This window comes from Diadema antillarum, unplaced genomic scaffold (assembly GCF_040938485.1).
Source record: "Diadema antillarum isolate AM-2024a unplaced genomic scaffold, OU_Dant_1.0 seq00001865_RagTag, whole genome shotgun sequence".
NCBI lineage: Eukaryota > Metazoa > Echinodermata > Echinoidea > Diadematoida > Diadematidae > Diadema > Diadema antillarum.
Window position 1 is genome coordinate 226,192 of NW_027272535.1, and position 15,121 is coordinate 241,312.

The 15,121-nt window shown below is 38.5% G+C and overlaps 1 protein-coding gene across 1 annotated transcript in view; it reads right to left on the reverse strand.

Moving 5' to 3' along the window:
* The window catches only part of LOC139712848 (beta-1,4-galactosyltransferase 5-like), a 30,760-nt gene extending 16,082 nt beyond the window's left edge, over nt 1-14,678 (reverse strand). The window contains exon 1 of the mRNA XM_071624636.1: nt 14,561-14,678. Coding sequence (XP_071480737.1) covers nt 14,561-14,678 — 118 coding nt within the window. The remainder of the gene's footprint in view (nt 1-14,560) is intronic.
* Between the last annotated feature and the right edge of the window lie 443 nt (nt 14,679-15,121).

Here is a 15,121-nt window from a genome sequence, read left to right on the forward strand (position 1 = left end):
TGGATCGAGCTACAATAGAGCTCCGATGTATACCTATAATACAAGTAAATTCGACAGGATCATGCTGGAACATTCAACTCCCTAGCAGTTATCATGATGTACATCTCTCAAACACCCCACAGTGAAATTCGACTGCAAAACTCGAAATATATTGACAGAATAGAGTCATGGTTCATATTACACAAATCTTACTGAGCGTTTGTTATAAACAACGTATACATTGGAGGCGATGTGATGATCCATAAAAGTTTCGGTACGGAGAAATCAGCAATGTTTTAATCAAACAATTTTTAGTAAGGCACCCTGAAAGACATTTTATTTGATTCTATATTTAGGTTTACATTATTCTATATGGAAATGTCGTGTTACAATTTCAAATCAATGACAGCTTTTCATGATACCTATATACTCACGTATGAAACAAGGTGTCTTGGCTCATCTGCAGGTTGAAATCTTGGCTGTACATGGAAGGGTGCTGTTCGTTATTCCGAAGGTTCTTTATTCCGAAGGTTCGTTATTCCGAAGATTCCTTAATCCGAAACACACAAATTCCCTATACCTAGAGGTTGGTTAATCTGAAAATGAAAAAGGGTTCGTTAATCCGAACATTTTTGTAGCGTTATTCAGAAGGTTCGCTATTCCGAAGATTTTGTTAATCCGAAAATGAAATTCGGAATAACGAACCTTCGGAATAACGAAACTTCGGACTGAAGAGCCTCGGAATAACGAGCCTTCGGAATAACGAACCTTCGGAATAACGAGCTGTAACCGTATGGAAGACGATGCCGTCAAGCAAAAACTCTTGTCAATCTATCTCCACAAGCAAAATCTATAACATGCAGTGACCATCATATCACAAACTGTACAGTGTTTCAGTGTTCATAGATGTGTTTACATGTGTATTTGTTGTAAATTTTGAACACCGCTTGTATTCGCGTGTCTTTTCCCATTCTTCAGAATAGAACTGGAAATTTGAGTAATTTCGAGACAGTTTTACGTATATATATATATATATATATATATATGTGTGTGTGTGTGTGTGTGTGTGTGTGTGTGAGTGTGACGGAAGGAAAACTTGCAGTATAGACGTTGCAGTGATGTTCAGTCTTGCCTTTATTCCCCAAGCTTTCGGCTGTTTCACCAGCCTTTTTCAAGGGCTTGATGAGACATAAACATAAAAGCAAAATAGCAACCAATTTGCATGCATTTGAACAGAAATAGAAATAGTAATAACAAGAGGCCAATATATATATATATATATATATATATATATATATATATATATAGAAATGTAATAAGAAAATTGGTCTGCTCGGCATCTTGATGATAATAAGTAAAAGAATTAGTAGAAGAAGAACGCCGTAAAAAAAAAAATTAATCATAGATCTTGAAGATCTTAAAAACGGAGCATAGCTCTCAAATACTGAAAGGCAAGGTCACACTCTTGAACTGATGAAGAGTGTGACCTTGCCTTTCAGTATTTGAGAGCTATGCTCCGTTTTTAAGATCTTCAAGGTCTATGATTTATTTTTTTACGGCGTTTTTCTTCTACTAATTCTTTTACTTTATATATATATAATATATATATATAATATATATACATATATATCTGTATATATAATAAATACTTGTATACATGTACCTACGTAAACCACACCACATAATTTTTTTTTTCAATCACAATTCTGACAGTGCTAAACAATGTATCTTGTTTGATGCGGAAAGGTAAGTAGTATAAGAAACAAGCCTTATAATAAATAATGATAAATCTGTTGATCTTATATACAATAACATTGTAATATTTAAAAAAAATGCGTGTATTATGGTAAATAATTTTCACATAGTATAAAAATATAACGATAGGCCTACAGACTGCAGCAATTCTCTTTAAATTAAATAGCAAGACTCTTTTGGGCTATTTTGGAGGGGAAAACTATAAAGTATCAACATGGAGACAATTCGCAAACCATAATACAGATGAGACATTGGTGTGAACTATAGATACATGTATCATTTTATAGAAATTGTATACATCACATCCAACTCATTTCGGGCATACACAGATACATAGATGTAAAAGACAGTGTACCAAAATTTTGTGTAGGAATAAGATGTCAATATATTCCTGAAAATCCGGAGATCAGGAGGTCGTAGGTTTGAATTCTTCTCGATTATGTACATCCATGATTTATTTTGTCAAAGATACTTCAAAAACACTGATCAGATTTCTAATGCTTATAAACGTCGATGTATAAAAGGCAATTTTTCAATCGGATGCAGTAAGACGAGGGCTGAAAATGTGCGGCAGCACACCTCCCCGACCATGGATTACATTCAAATCTTTCCCGACAATTCTGTTGTAAAAACTGAAACAAAACAACACGGTAAGCCTGAAACTAAGGTCAGAAAGAGAGAGAGAAAGAGAGAGAGAGAGGGAGGGGATATCTTTCCGTTCACAGTTCCTTGCTGAAACATGAGGTCGACAAAGCTGTGAACTTGACGAACATAACGAAACAAGGTTGATCTTGTCAAGGATTACAAACTCGGTTCTAGTTTAGTTCAGTCTAGTTTTATTCACCATCATTCAAGTACAATGAAGTGCAATAAAAAGACACTGAAAAATAATTGAATTACAAAATAAATAAATTAGAACAAAACAAGAAGAGTTGATCTTGAAGGTGAACCCTTGTATATTTTCATATGCTTTATATTCCCTGGAAGAGCATTTCAGTTGTGGTTAATCAAGTTCCCTCGATTGTTTACAGTTAGTTTCTCGTCAGTGTATAAACTAAGTGTATAAAGTAAGTATATCTTGCAAGTGCTCTGGATCGGCATCTCGCTTTAAAATTATCCCTCTTGAAGCTAACCGAGCTAACCAGTATCCACGATTACTGCACATTATGACCTCGGACAGAACCGGAGATGGTGATATCGGACCGTACATACCAACATTTCAAGGGAAATGTAAGTACAATTACAAGACGAAGTGTCAATCACTTTTGAAAATGAATATTTCTGTGACTATTCTTATCAACTCGTATAACAGCTAATGAGGCCAATGTGGTTGCGTGAAGTAATTAATGCACTTAACTTTTTTTTTCATCAATCACAAACACGCAGTTCGTGGTATTAAAAAAAATCGAAGTTATATCTAAACAAAACAGCTAACTCCTGGAATTGGTATTGCCGCTTGAAATTGTTGCCTTTGTTGTTACCGTTTTTTATACCATTGTAATGATTATCATGAATACTGTACTATTATCATCATCACATATAATTTCATTCGCTATATAAAGTTGTCATTACAAACCTCCTGAGAACCTCTGTTTTGATTGAGGAGAAAATATGTTTGTCAAGATTATTTTGACGATGCTCATAACGCCAGAGTACGTGGAATCCGTTCCAGTTAGTGCTAATGCTATCGACAATAATTATCTGATATCATTTGGCTCCCAGCCATTAGCCTCTTCACGATTCGCGAGATATAGGCATATAGGACACATACAAAAACAAAAAACACCAATGACCAATGACCTGTAACAGGAACAACAACGATGGCGAGACATAATACTAATAATGTGAATATTATACAAAAATGAATTACACTGATAATACTGAGCAGTAAAATGTGAATTATCATTATCTTCGGTTCGACAGTGTTCTTCCCAGTCGTATTCAATATATCACCTATAATAATTCCACGTCAAGCATATCGCTGTGCTTGAAAGCGCAAATTTAAACTTCTCTCTGCCATTATTTTAAAGAGGTGCGAACAGTGTCTGTTTGTTAATAGCAAAATATACATACTTACCGATGTAATAGATTATCTATAAGAAACTTACGGTCGAGCCACATAGTTGCAAAGAAAATTCATCCAGGGATAATTCACAGGGATAATATGAGAAAAGGAAGAGAGAAAATATACCTTCGACATAAAAAAGCAAATGTCTGAAAATCAAGCTTATCCGAGGTACTAAAAAGGACAGATTACGAACATCTTGTGGGAATTTACCAGCAGGCCTGTACAGCGTATTGCACTACCAAAGAAATTAACCAGCATACATGTAAACATGTGTGTATACAATGTGTGAACTAATGATTGATCGTTGAGTCAATGTTTTTACTGTTTGAACGTCACTGTACAGTGTAAATTAGGCCCTACGTTCATGTGACGGGGGATGGGCATTCAGGGTAATATCTTTGGAGTGACTGTTGCGTAATGTATACCGAGTATAATATCATTATTTTGTATCGTAATTTGTTGTTTTGTTGAATATGACAAGGGCAATAATAAACAAACATACAGCCTAAATAAACATGAAAATAAGTGAAAACGCGCTGGCATTCATTACCCATCTATACACGCCTATAGGGGGATTCACACGTATAAAAATTACTGGGTAACAAAACGAGAAATTTGTAACCCGCTAGTAAACTGAGTTCTTTGCACGAGTGGACAAAAACCCAACAAAGCGCGGTCAGCAGCGCAATGCTAAACCCAAGAAATCTTGCTGTCATTAGCGCGCTAATCTTTGTCCCGCAGATACGTGTGAACGGTCGATCACAAAAACTCGAATCTTTCATATCCCATCATTCATAGCGCACGCCACAACGGCGTGCACTCGACAATGTATGTGAGGTTCAAGAACAACGCTTGTAGTTTTATCGATTTATCGATAGGCAATTAGCGAGTTACTAGTATTTCTGTAAGGGAGAAAGGCTGCAAAAATAAAAACAGACAAATAAAGAAACAGACAAAAAGCCCAACAAACTCTAGTTTCCGAGCGCATAGTATACTCTACTAACCAATTAATTTGGAGAGTGTCGATTAACGGTTTCAACAAAAACAAAGAAAACAAATAAAACAAAACAAAATAAAAACTCGAGTTTCGGGGAGCTTGGTAACCCGCTATATGGTACGTACAAACGCGGCTACTAAAGTAACACTCGTGGACCTTATACGTACAATTTCCTTCATAATACCCTATCAGTACAATGATACAACATGCGCTTGTTCACCCGGATCGTTCGCATTCATGATCATGCATGTCTTGATATTGTGTTTACTATCTTTCCAGTATGCAGAATATCTACGCGCCATTAGCCGGATCCACACGTATAACAACATAGCGGGATGACGACCCAGGATGACGATTGAACTCCAAATCTCGAGATTTTTCCCCCTCTTCACGCGTTTGCATGTACCGACAATATTTACGCAGCTGCCACACAGTAGTGTGATGTTGTCATTTACCCATTATTGTGATGCTCGTTTGAATGATGGAATATAAAATCTGGAGATGAGTAAAGTATTTTCGGTCAGCCGTTTACGCGGTCACCGGGAGCAAATCAGCGCACTATTTCAGAAATCAAGTGCAAGATTTGTTGGGGGTACCGTCGCGATGCTGATCGCGAAAATTAGTGGGATTTTGTGTGCACATTTGCAAAAGTCTCGAGATTACGATGGTCATGTAAATCTCGAGATTTGTATCCCGCTTTTTGGCATACGCGCGAACCCTAATAGTGACTCTTGTGTTTGTGGGGATATAGTTGTGTGCAAAACTTAGAACAATGTACAGTACACTGTATTAAAAAAAAAAATTACGGCCTAATAGTACACCATGATATAGTCTACTGCCGATTCCACAGCAGAGTAGATTACCAAAGGAACTGTTCACACAGTTTGAACAACCACCGTGGATACTCGCTGTGATGCCATCAACGTCGTTCCCCAATGTTCAACTCTTTAGACAGGTGGGCAGTGGTAGCAGCGGGCCAGATGGAATGAGGGCCGGGCATGGTTTTCGCCAGGAACGTTCAGGCTGTGAAGGGGCTCAGCCGAACTTCGGAGAGGTGGAGGAAGAAACTTTTCAGGAGAAAGACAGATGGATAAAGCGACTTGTCTCTGGCGATACTTCGTGGCCGGGAATAGAAAATCGGCATGTCCGAACCTCTCCAATTTTTTTAGCGCTTTTGGTTTTGGTTTTGTTATTTTGTTGAACACATCTGCCTGTGTAATAAAGAACAAAACAGAAACATTTTCATATATAATTTTATCATTACCATGGTTCCATGAGTATACATTTTCTTCAACTAATATACGATTCAATTGCACATCCCGTAGTTTATGTACCAGAGTAAAATGATATTCACACAATGCCTTCCATTCTGACTAATAAGAAATTCGCGGAACAAAAATAAGCGTCATATAGGCCGATATAGGCCTTACGTGTTTTCACATCCTACAAAAAAAAAACACAAAACAAAATAAAACAAAAACACAAATACACATGCACACACACACACACACACACACACACACACAATGCGAAAAAGAACAGGTCACGTTTGTTGATATATTTATTAGAATAACATTACCTTTGTTGACTGGCTTCCAATGCGCATTCCTGTCTTTTCTCGATTTGCTCCTGAGATCTATAAAAAAAATTGATACAGTGGAATTAGAGATTCATTCTGTTTTCACGCGTAAACGTATATTGAAAGAGTAACGTCGGGTCATACAACGTATCTCATTGACTACCATGATTCATCGCAATATCCCGCGTTCCCTGTTAATGGAATCAATTGAGTTTTCACAAGTTAATTCCGAGACAAACTTGAGTTTTATTTATTCATTTATTTTTCGTGTCCTGTTCGGATCGCTTACAAAAACGTTCAATTCGAATTTTGATGACCCGAAAAAAGAAATGTATCCTGGCCTACCAATGAAAGGAAACATTTTTTTTCGACACAGTTCTCCGATGGAACCGTCAAAATATAAACTGTTTAGAAGTTTGGTGGTCTGATTTCATTTTCAGAGGTCCCGAGAAACCACTAAAGTGCCATTTGAGATGTAGAGTATCCATAGCCTACTGAAAGTGTAAAAGGAAAAGACATTGGTTGCATTCATAACCGACAATCTATGAAAAATTATACACGCATTGTTCCCAGGATGAAGAAGGGATTCATCCGGGGAACATAATCATAGCATCCTAAAAAGTTTTAGAACCTGACATCAAGCTGTTAACACTGACTGTGATAACAAATTATGAAATGGAAATGGAATTATGCAACTTGCAAATCATCTTATAGCTTGTCAAATTACAAAATCTATTTCATATTTCCATTTATTATAACTTTCATAATTATTCAGCACTTCAAAGAAAAGGGCACATCAAAGCAAACAGCAATTCATCATGATGGATCTATGTACTTGCAATATGTACGATCTACATAGATGGACAAAACTGACACAGTGAATGAACAACCTACAGTCTTCTACGGCATATACAAGTAGAGTCTCAGTCGACTTAATAATAACAAACAGTAATTGAAGAGCTTTGAAAACAAAAGCAAACAAATCATAATACATATAAAAAAGTATATAGGATACTACGCAGAGAAAATTGAATGAAAATGATACGCAAACACACGCACATTATCATGATGCATCGGACCACTGAACCTCCGCCAAACGGCCAGCGTTAGTTGTTATGTTGCAGGTATTGTATACTTCATTTTTATGATTATGATATGACAGATTAATTACATTATAAGGATGAGCTATGTAATATGATGTAGAAACGGTTATTATAAATAGGGGCTACTCAAAGGTAGGGAAAAGAAAATGACACGACGAGGGTGTAATGCTGCCGCGCCATTGTGTTCCCCTGTTTCTGATACTACCTAGTAGTATACAGTGTAGATCATCCCCTTCCAAATCTCATGTAAACTATACTCGACAGAAATTATGATCACCCCTTCCCCCATTCTCTTTGGGCACATATTATTCACTTTTAGAATTAATAACGAATATTCCTTCATTTTTGACTAACGAATCTCCTTTTTGGAATAACGAGCCTTATTTCGTTTTCGGATCGATACACATAATCTTGAGAATACTATGGACGCTTCAGAATAAGGAAATTTATTTCATTTTCAGATCAACGAACACTCTGCACTAAGGAACCCTACTTCATTCTCGTTTGGCCGATTACCCCTTGCGAATTTCATTACTCAGAAATCTATTTTTCTGAACTTTTTACACGCAAAAAACCTTGAAAATCAAGGTGAAAAAATAAAGTAATCAAGTCTTTTGTGGGTCATCCTACATACATCTTTTCTAGCAGGCACAGGATATTCTTCACGAGATAAACTTCAAGCTCTCACATCATGCACTTATGACGGATAAAGATGGGTCGGACCGACTAACTTCTACACTAAATGCCTGTATACTCACTTTTTCACTCAGGACATCGCGAGCTGGGGTCGGTAGATCCAGGTGTCGCGTCGGTTCATTTCTACGGGATGAAGGCATCTTGTCCAGTTTCAATAATCGCGATCCCTTCGTTGTCCCCTACGCCTCATTTCGAAAGATTCTATATTCTTTTGCGAGATTTCTGGGTCGGAGACGTATGTATACCTCGTCTTGCAAAACCTTACTGTTTCAGTTGCTCTCGAGTCGGAATCCGTAGAGCTCTATACGCAACATCACACCGAGGAAAAAATACTATGTGCCCTCAAGTAAACAAACGGAACGACGCGACGGCTGATACCGCAGTGCGATCACAGAACTCCACGCACACACGACGTGCATACAGGTCTGCAAATGTGCCATGAACCCCCATGATTACGCAATATTCCCTCGCCGCGCCGTCTGTCTCCCAAATTCACGGAGGTGAAAAGGTCAACCTCCCAGACCAAGCCGTGCGGTACACATCGCTCGCGTGTGCGGAAGATAACGGTTGAAAAAGCCGCAAGCCCAATGTAGTCAAATTCAAACGGTAGAGGGAGGTAAGGTCGTATCACGGGGGAAAGTGTGGGTCCCACACTTTTATCGGACGACGTATTTTTGCATTTCTCAGCCATTTCTAGACCAATTTTTGTCAAACAAACTTTGAATTCCCCATAAATTTCAATGCTCTTTCATATTTCATAAGTAGTTTCTCATTATCTTGCCAAAAAATTTCATCCCGACGTGCCATCATCAACCAAAACAGGACCTTCCCTTTAATTGCAAAATTTTTACATGGCAGGATGTTTTGTGTCACAACTGACCTACACATTATGTATCAAATGTGATATCTCGAACATTTTCTTAAATCACTGCTCCCAAAGGTAATCTCTACCTTTAAAGACGATCAAGGAGGTATCACACACCTCCCTACTATGGGACTATTATAGGTGTTCTATCTTTTGTGTGGGATGTGCTTTCGAGGGAGGTTATGAGTCCTGAGATGTGATCGCGGGGGGGGGGGGGGGGGGGAGCTTAAAACCTTACCTAAATAATATTTCAAACAATGGGGTAAAACATAATTTATCTGCTATATTAAAGTTCTCGGAAAGCAACGCATGCCTTTAATCTAAATTTTATGTGTTAAACCGTCTCCGAGTCATCACTACCAAGTTCATATCTGGAACAGTTTTGACAGTGCAGTTGAAGGACAAGTCCACTTATAAGGATTGAGAAAATACAGCGATATCAGTAGAACACATCGGTGAAAGTTTAAGAAAATTGGACAATCCGTTCAAAAGTCATGAATTTTTAAAGTTTTCACACAGTCATTGCTGAATGAGAAGACTACCACAGTGTATGATGTCACATGCCTAGACCGATATAAGGAAAGTAAAAAGAAAATTCAACATATTCTCACTTTTCTTGCATACTAATAGAGCACTTTACTTGCCTCTTTCAGAAGGCAGGGGGAATAGTATTACCTTGAACATATGTCATTAGCGAGTCAAGGGAGTGTGGACTCTTTTTTCATAGAATGAAATGTAGTGGAATTCTGTTTTTATTTTCCTTATATCGTTCTACGCATGTGACATCATGCACTAGCAGTCTTCTCATCCAGTACTGACTGTGCAGACACTTGAATTCATAACTTTTGAATGGATTGTCTGATTTTCCCCAAACTTTCACTGATGTGTTCTACTAATATTGCTGCATTCCCTCAATTCTTATATATATATCATAACTTATACCACATTTTGACAGTGATGATCACTGAGGTTAATGGGGAGGGGAAAAAAATGTGACCGTGCACCACAAAACTAACATAAAGTCGCATCCCTTGATTTCATGTGAGGACTCAAAAAAGGTGAAATGGGTCAATCTTGACTTTCGTATTTTCTGAAAGAGCTGTTCTTCTTCTACATAATTCCTAAGTTTGGGATCATGAAATGAATGGGAAAGTGTGTTTTCAGCAGTTTTTCTACAATCCTATTTTTTCTCGGTACAGTAGTGTGATCAAGTATGCTATAGAGGCCTCTCTTCATTTTTTTTTTTGAAAATCCTTTGCACACATTATTCACTTTCAACTCTAATAACTTTTAAAAAGATAACGCTACTGCTATGAAAGTTGACACTAATCATGGACAGAATGTGTTAATAGAAAATGCTTAATTTCAATCTAATCTGATGATCCCTTCATTGTTGTTGCTCCAGTGGTTTACATCTTGTTTTTTTGTCCCATTCATCACACAGCTAGCATGGCTTGAACTGTTGAATAGACCCCGCAGTTCAGAGCCTCTTTTCTTGGTTTTACACTTTTCCAGAGTGTGTGCTTTCTTTCCAGCATTTAGATAGGTTATGAGAGTCAATTTGTTTTAAGTTATACATCATTTAAAAGCTTGGAGTCTGCTCTTTTAGAATCTGCCCTTACCTAAAAAATTTCATGTCTGGCGACTTTTTGTTGGTTTTGTGACGCAGGGTCAAAATTATACCTTGACTAATGAAAGCAATAGCGATGATGCACATTAAGACAATGATATGGACAATTACCAAGAGCAGCCTAATTATCATATAGGAGCAATTCTCTTCCAACGTGCCCGTAATCCTCATTATCGTGAGTAAAACATTTTGTTCTATTCGAACTCGGGTCCCATTTTGTAAGAGTCCAGCTCTCTACCCACTATACCCCACAGCCGCGTTCAAAACAGGCTCAGTGACAACGGGATAGCTGCAGTGTTATTTCACCATGTCTTGAGTTGGCTGGTTTGCATTAGTTAGCTCTTTTATGATTTGCCTAAATGTTTACTTAACATCGTTTTGTTTTTTTATAGCCATTTCTGCCTTTCCAAAATGACTGATATAACGTGATCAGCAATATTGTCAGGCTCTCATTAATCTGTTATTCTGTCTGAAAAGTTGTTCACGGCCAAAACCACACTGCATGGGGAGACACTTTTTGATTAACTCAAGGTAAACAGAGGGTGGATTCGGGAAAGAAGGTCGTGCAAAAAAATATGCATTTTCCATCTTTCTACTCTCGGCAGCGTCAACGCCCACATAAACACATCTCCCCCCCCCCCCCCCCCACACACACACACGCACACACAGTTATCATGGTTATAGTTCGTTATTCCAAAGTCGGTTAATCGGAAAGTGAAATAAACTTTGTTAGTCCGAAACTTAAATGAGGTGCTTTAGTCCTAAAAATGAAGCAAGGTTCGATAGTCCGAGAATAAAATATTGTTCGTTATTCCGAAAATATAACTTCTAAAACTTCTTCTAGCGACGAGACTCGGTTTTATGATTCAAAAAAAAAAAATGATAGGATAATACGCAATGAAAATTGGGTATAGTCTCAGGGCGTGTATATTCATAGGGTAAAGCCCGAGTTGCGTCAAGAAGTAGCGAATATCATTCTTGAAGCTCCATGCGTAGATCAAGAGTCTTGATATTGAACTCATCTAAACATTGTTGCATGGGCGAATCGATTTGTATAGTGACGGGGAATGTGTGTGGGTTTCACCTTCAGACAAGAGGGAGCCTTTTGTTTGTTTCTTTCTTTCTTTCGTCAATTGAGACGATCGACTGTTGTTAAGAATTCTCGATGGGAGCACCGTGGTATATGATTATACTAAATATCATGTTCTCCATCAACAGCAGTTGCGCCCCTATAGGCAATATACACTGTACAATCATTAGCAACTGTCGGATACATAATTCACTTGTTTTCATGAATTGCAATGTACTTTACAGCCATGCACTCCCGCTCGCACTGTCTCTTCTCTTTTTGCTCATTTTTGTTTTTGCTTGGTTGCATGGTTATATCCCTTTTTACTCAAAACCGAGTTTGCTTTCCCGAGGCCAATATTAGTACAAAGCAACTGCTCGTTATGGCCGCCTGCTTTTTCTACCGTATCAATATTGTTGACCTGCATGGTTGAACATGCGTGCATGTGTGCATTTTTAACTTTTTGAGAGATATTCAAAAACCTCTTATGAAACATTAAAGAGCATGCAAATCTAAGAGGAATTCAAAGTCTATTTGATAAAATCTGGTTCTGAAATGGTTGATATATCCACACAAAAAAAAAGTAAAACGAAGTGGTCATGATAAAAGGTGGGTCCCACCTTTATTAGGACCTCTTTGGTTTTAGATATCTCAACAATTTCAAAAACAATTTTCATCAAATAAACGTTGAATTCCTCTTAGAATTATATGCTTTCATGTTTCATAAGAGTTTTTCGTTATCTCACAAAAAGTTGGAAACTTAAAGCCTCGTCTCAGCCAAAACGATATACTTGTTGTCATAAATTTGCAATGTACTTTATAGCCATGCACTCCCGCTCGCACTCTCTTTCTTCGAGGGTTCGTAAGTTCGTAAATGAGGTTCACTGTTCCGAAGGGCCGATAGTCCGAAAATGCAAAAAGGGCTTCGCTAGTCCAAAAATGAACTATATCCTTCAGCATAAGCAGCAGCAGCTGTTTGAGAAAGATGCTCCAAACAAACGAACGAACAAACAAACAGCAGCAACTCTCAGAGAAAGGCAACCCCAGGGTAGCCGCTAGAAAACACAGCTCTCTCAGAGGGCGCTGTTTACAGAGGGCCCGTATTTACACCGCGGTCAAGACCGACAATGGAGCAAGTCATTCTCGTCCAATGATAAATCGCATCGAACTAAATTAGTTTTGAATCCAAGACTTCTTGCTTTGAAATATACAATACATTTAGTATAATCATATACCGCGGTGCTCCCACTGAGAATTCTTAACAACAGACAATCATCTCAATTTGTTTGACCTTGTGATGACTCACAATGAAGTTGTTGATTTTGTCTAATAGCTAAAAAATAAACAAACAAACAAACAAACAAACGACGCAAAATATCTCCTTCTCCTTCTCTCTCTCTCTCTCTCTACTTACCTATCTATCTATCTATCTATCTATCTATCCATCTATCTCTTTATCTATCTCTTTATCTATCTGTCTATCTATCTATCTATCTATCTGTCTGTCTATCTATCTATCTATCTATCTATCTATCTATCTGTCTATCTATCTATCTATCTATCTGTCAATCTATCTATCTATCTGTCTATCTACCTACCTATCTATCTATCTATCAATCTATACCCCATACCCATTCATTCATTCTAGAGGGGGCGCTGTGGCATATGTCTCCCGACTCCCAATCGGCGGACTCGAGTTCGATTCCCGCCCAATGCTTACGTCCTTGGACAAGAGGTTTTTACCCACTATGCCCCTCTCGATCCAGGTGTGTAAAGCTCATGCTTACCTGGCAATGCTAGGGTAATAATAATGTCAGAGCCCTCTACTGGTAGAGCAGTGGCAACACTGAAGAGGCTACCCGGCCTGGATAGATAAGACCTTATCATTATTATTATTGTTATTATTATTATCATCATCATCATCATCATTATTCATTCATTCATTCAGTCATTCATTCATTCCAGTGCTGGTCCTGCAATGAGTAATTAACCAATCGTTTACTGACAAGTATGACTCATTTCGTGCAATGCACATGGAACTCACGCAGGGACCGGTGGAAATCTAAGATACGTCACAAGTTCTGGGCTCTCTACAAAACAAACCCTCCGACCGTTTCAAACTGCTAGGAGTCATTCTAAATGAAGGCTGCATTATATGGCACATAGTTTGGAAATGAGATGATCGTGTCATCGTGACTCTTTTAGTGTTTGTTTGTTTGTTTGTTTGGCACATGATCGGTATCATGCATACATGAACTTCAGTCTTCAATTCTGCATTACCCTGTACTACCCACACGTCTGCACGTGGCTCAAAATGACGAAACAATTTTATGCTTTCCAGACAACACCACGGGCTTTTATAAGCGGGCTCCGCCCACGAGACCGACAACTACGAGTCATACGGCCAATGAAATAAGGCCCATGGGTCCGACAGTAGGCAAACAATGCCCATGAGTCCCACATTGGCACATTAATTGGGCCAAAAAAGGCCCACGAGACCGACATTACATGGCGGGGCTTAATTTGTCGGTCTCTTGTACACAACTCGTGGGCCTTGTTTACCTATAGTGTCGGACTCATGGGCCTTGTTTACCTATAGTTTCGGACTCATGGGCCTTATTTGCCTCGTGTCAAGCTCATCGATTGAGTTGTATAATGACTTGTAGAATGACTAATGGGTGTCGAATTCGTGACGTGAACCCTTCTAAACTTCCATGTAATTCGTTGTTGCTGTTTTAATCATTAATCATTATTGTTGTTGTCGTTATCATTATCATCATCATTAATGTTGTTGTTGTCAAGTTGCCATTGATACTAACCCGCGCCAATATCTTTGTCGACCATGCGCCATACGGTGAAAGTGGTGAGGGTGCTCATGCCAATGAAGACGTAGAGAGTGACGAACGTAGTTGGTCTGCGAGGTCGAAATAGCGCCATCATCCGTTGTATGTAGAGTAGCCAACACGCGTCGGTATGTACCAGTCCTTGCCCACTGCCGCCGTTATGTCTTACCTGCGCTCCACTCATCTTCGGCACCGGTTACTTAAAATGAAAATGTCACGGCCCTTAAGGCGGTGTCCGTCGTGTTCGTCACGCCGGTGTGTCCAGTCCGAGAAAAAAAAAATAGAGCGTCACTGCCTTGAAGTTCCTACAATGGGTGGAAGAGAAAGAAAAAAATACAGACGAATAAAACGAAAAGTGGGTCCAGCAAGTTCGTAGAGGGCTGCTTAGTGTGAAAAATGTGATAACAGACGTATCACATGATTGCGTTGCGTGACTCAACAATATGACAAATAATGGATTCATGGGTGTGGCGAAGGAGGAATATGTAGGATATATCGGGAGATTCTTTTGTCTTGTTTTCTTACAATTTTGTCTCT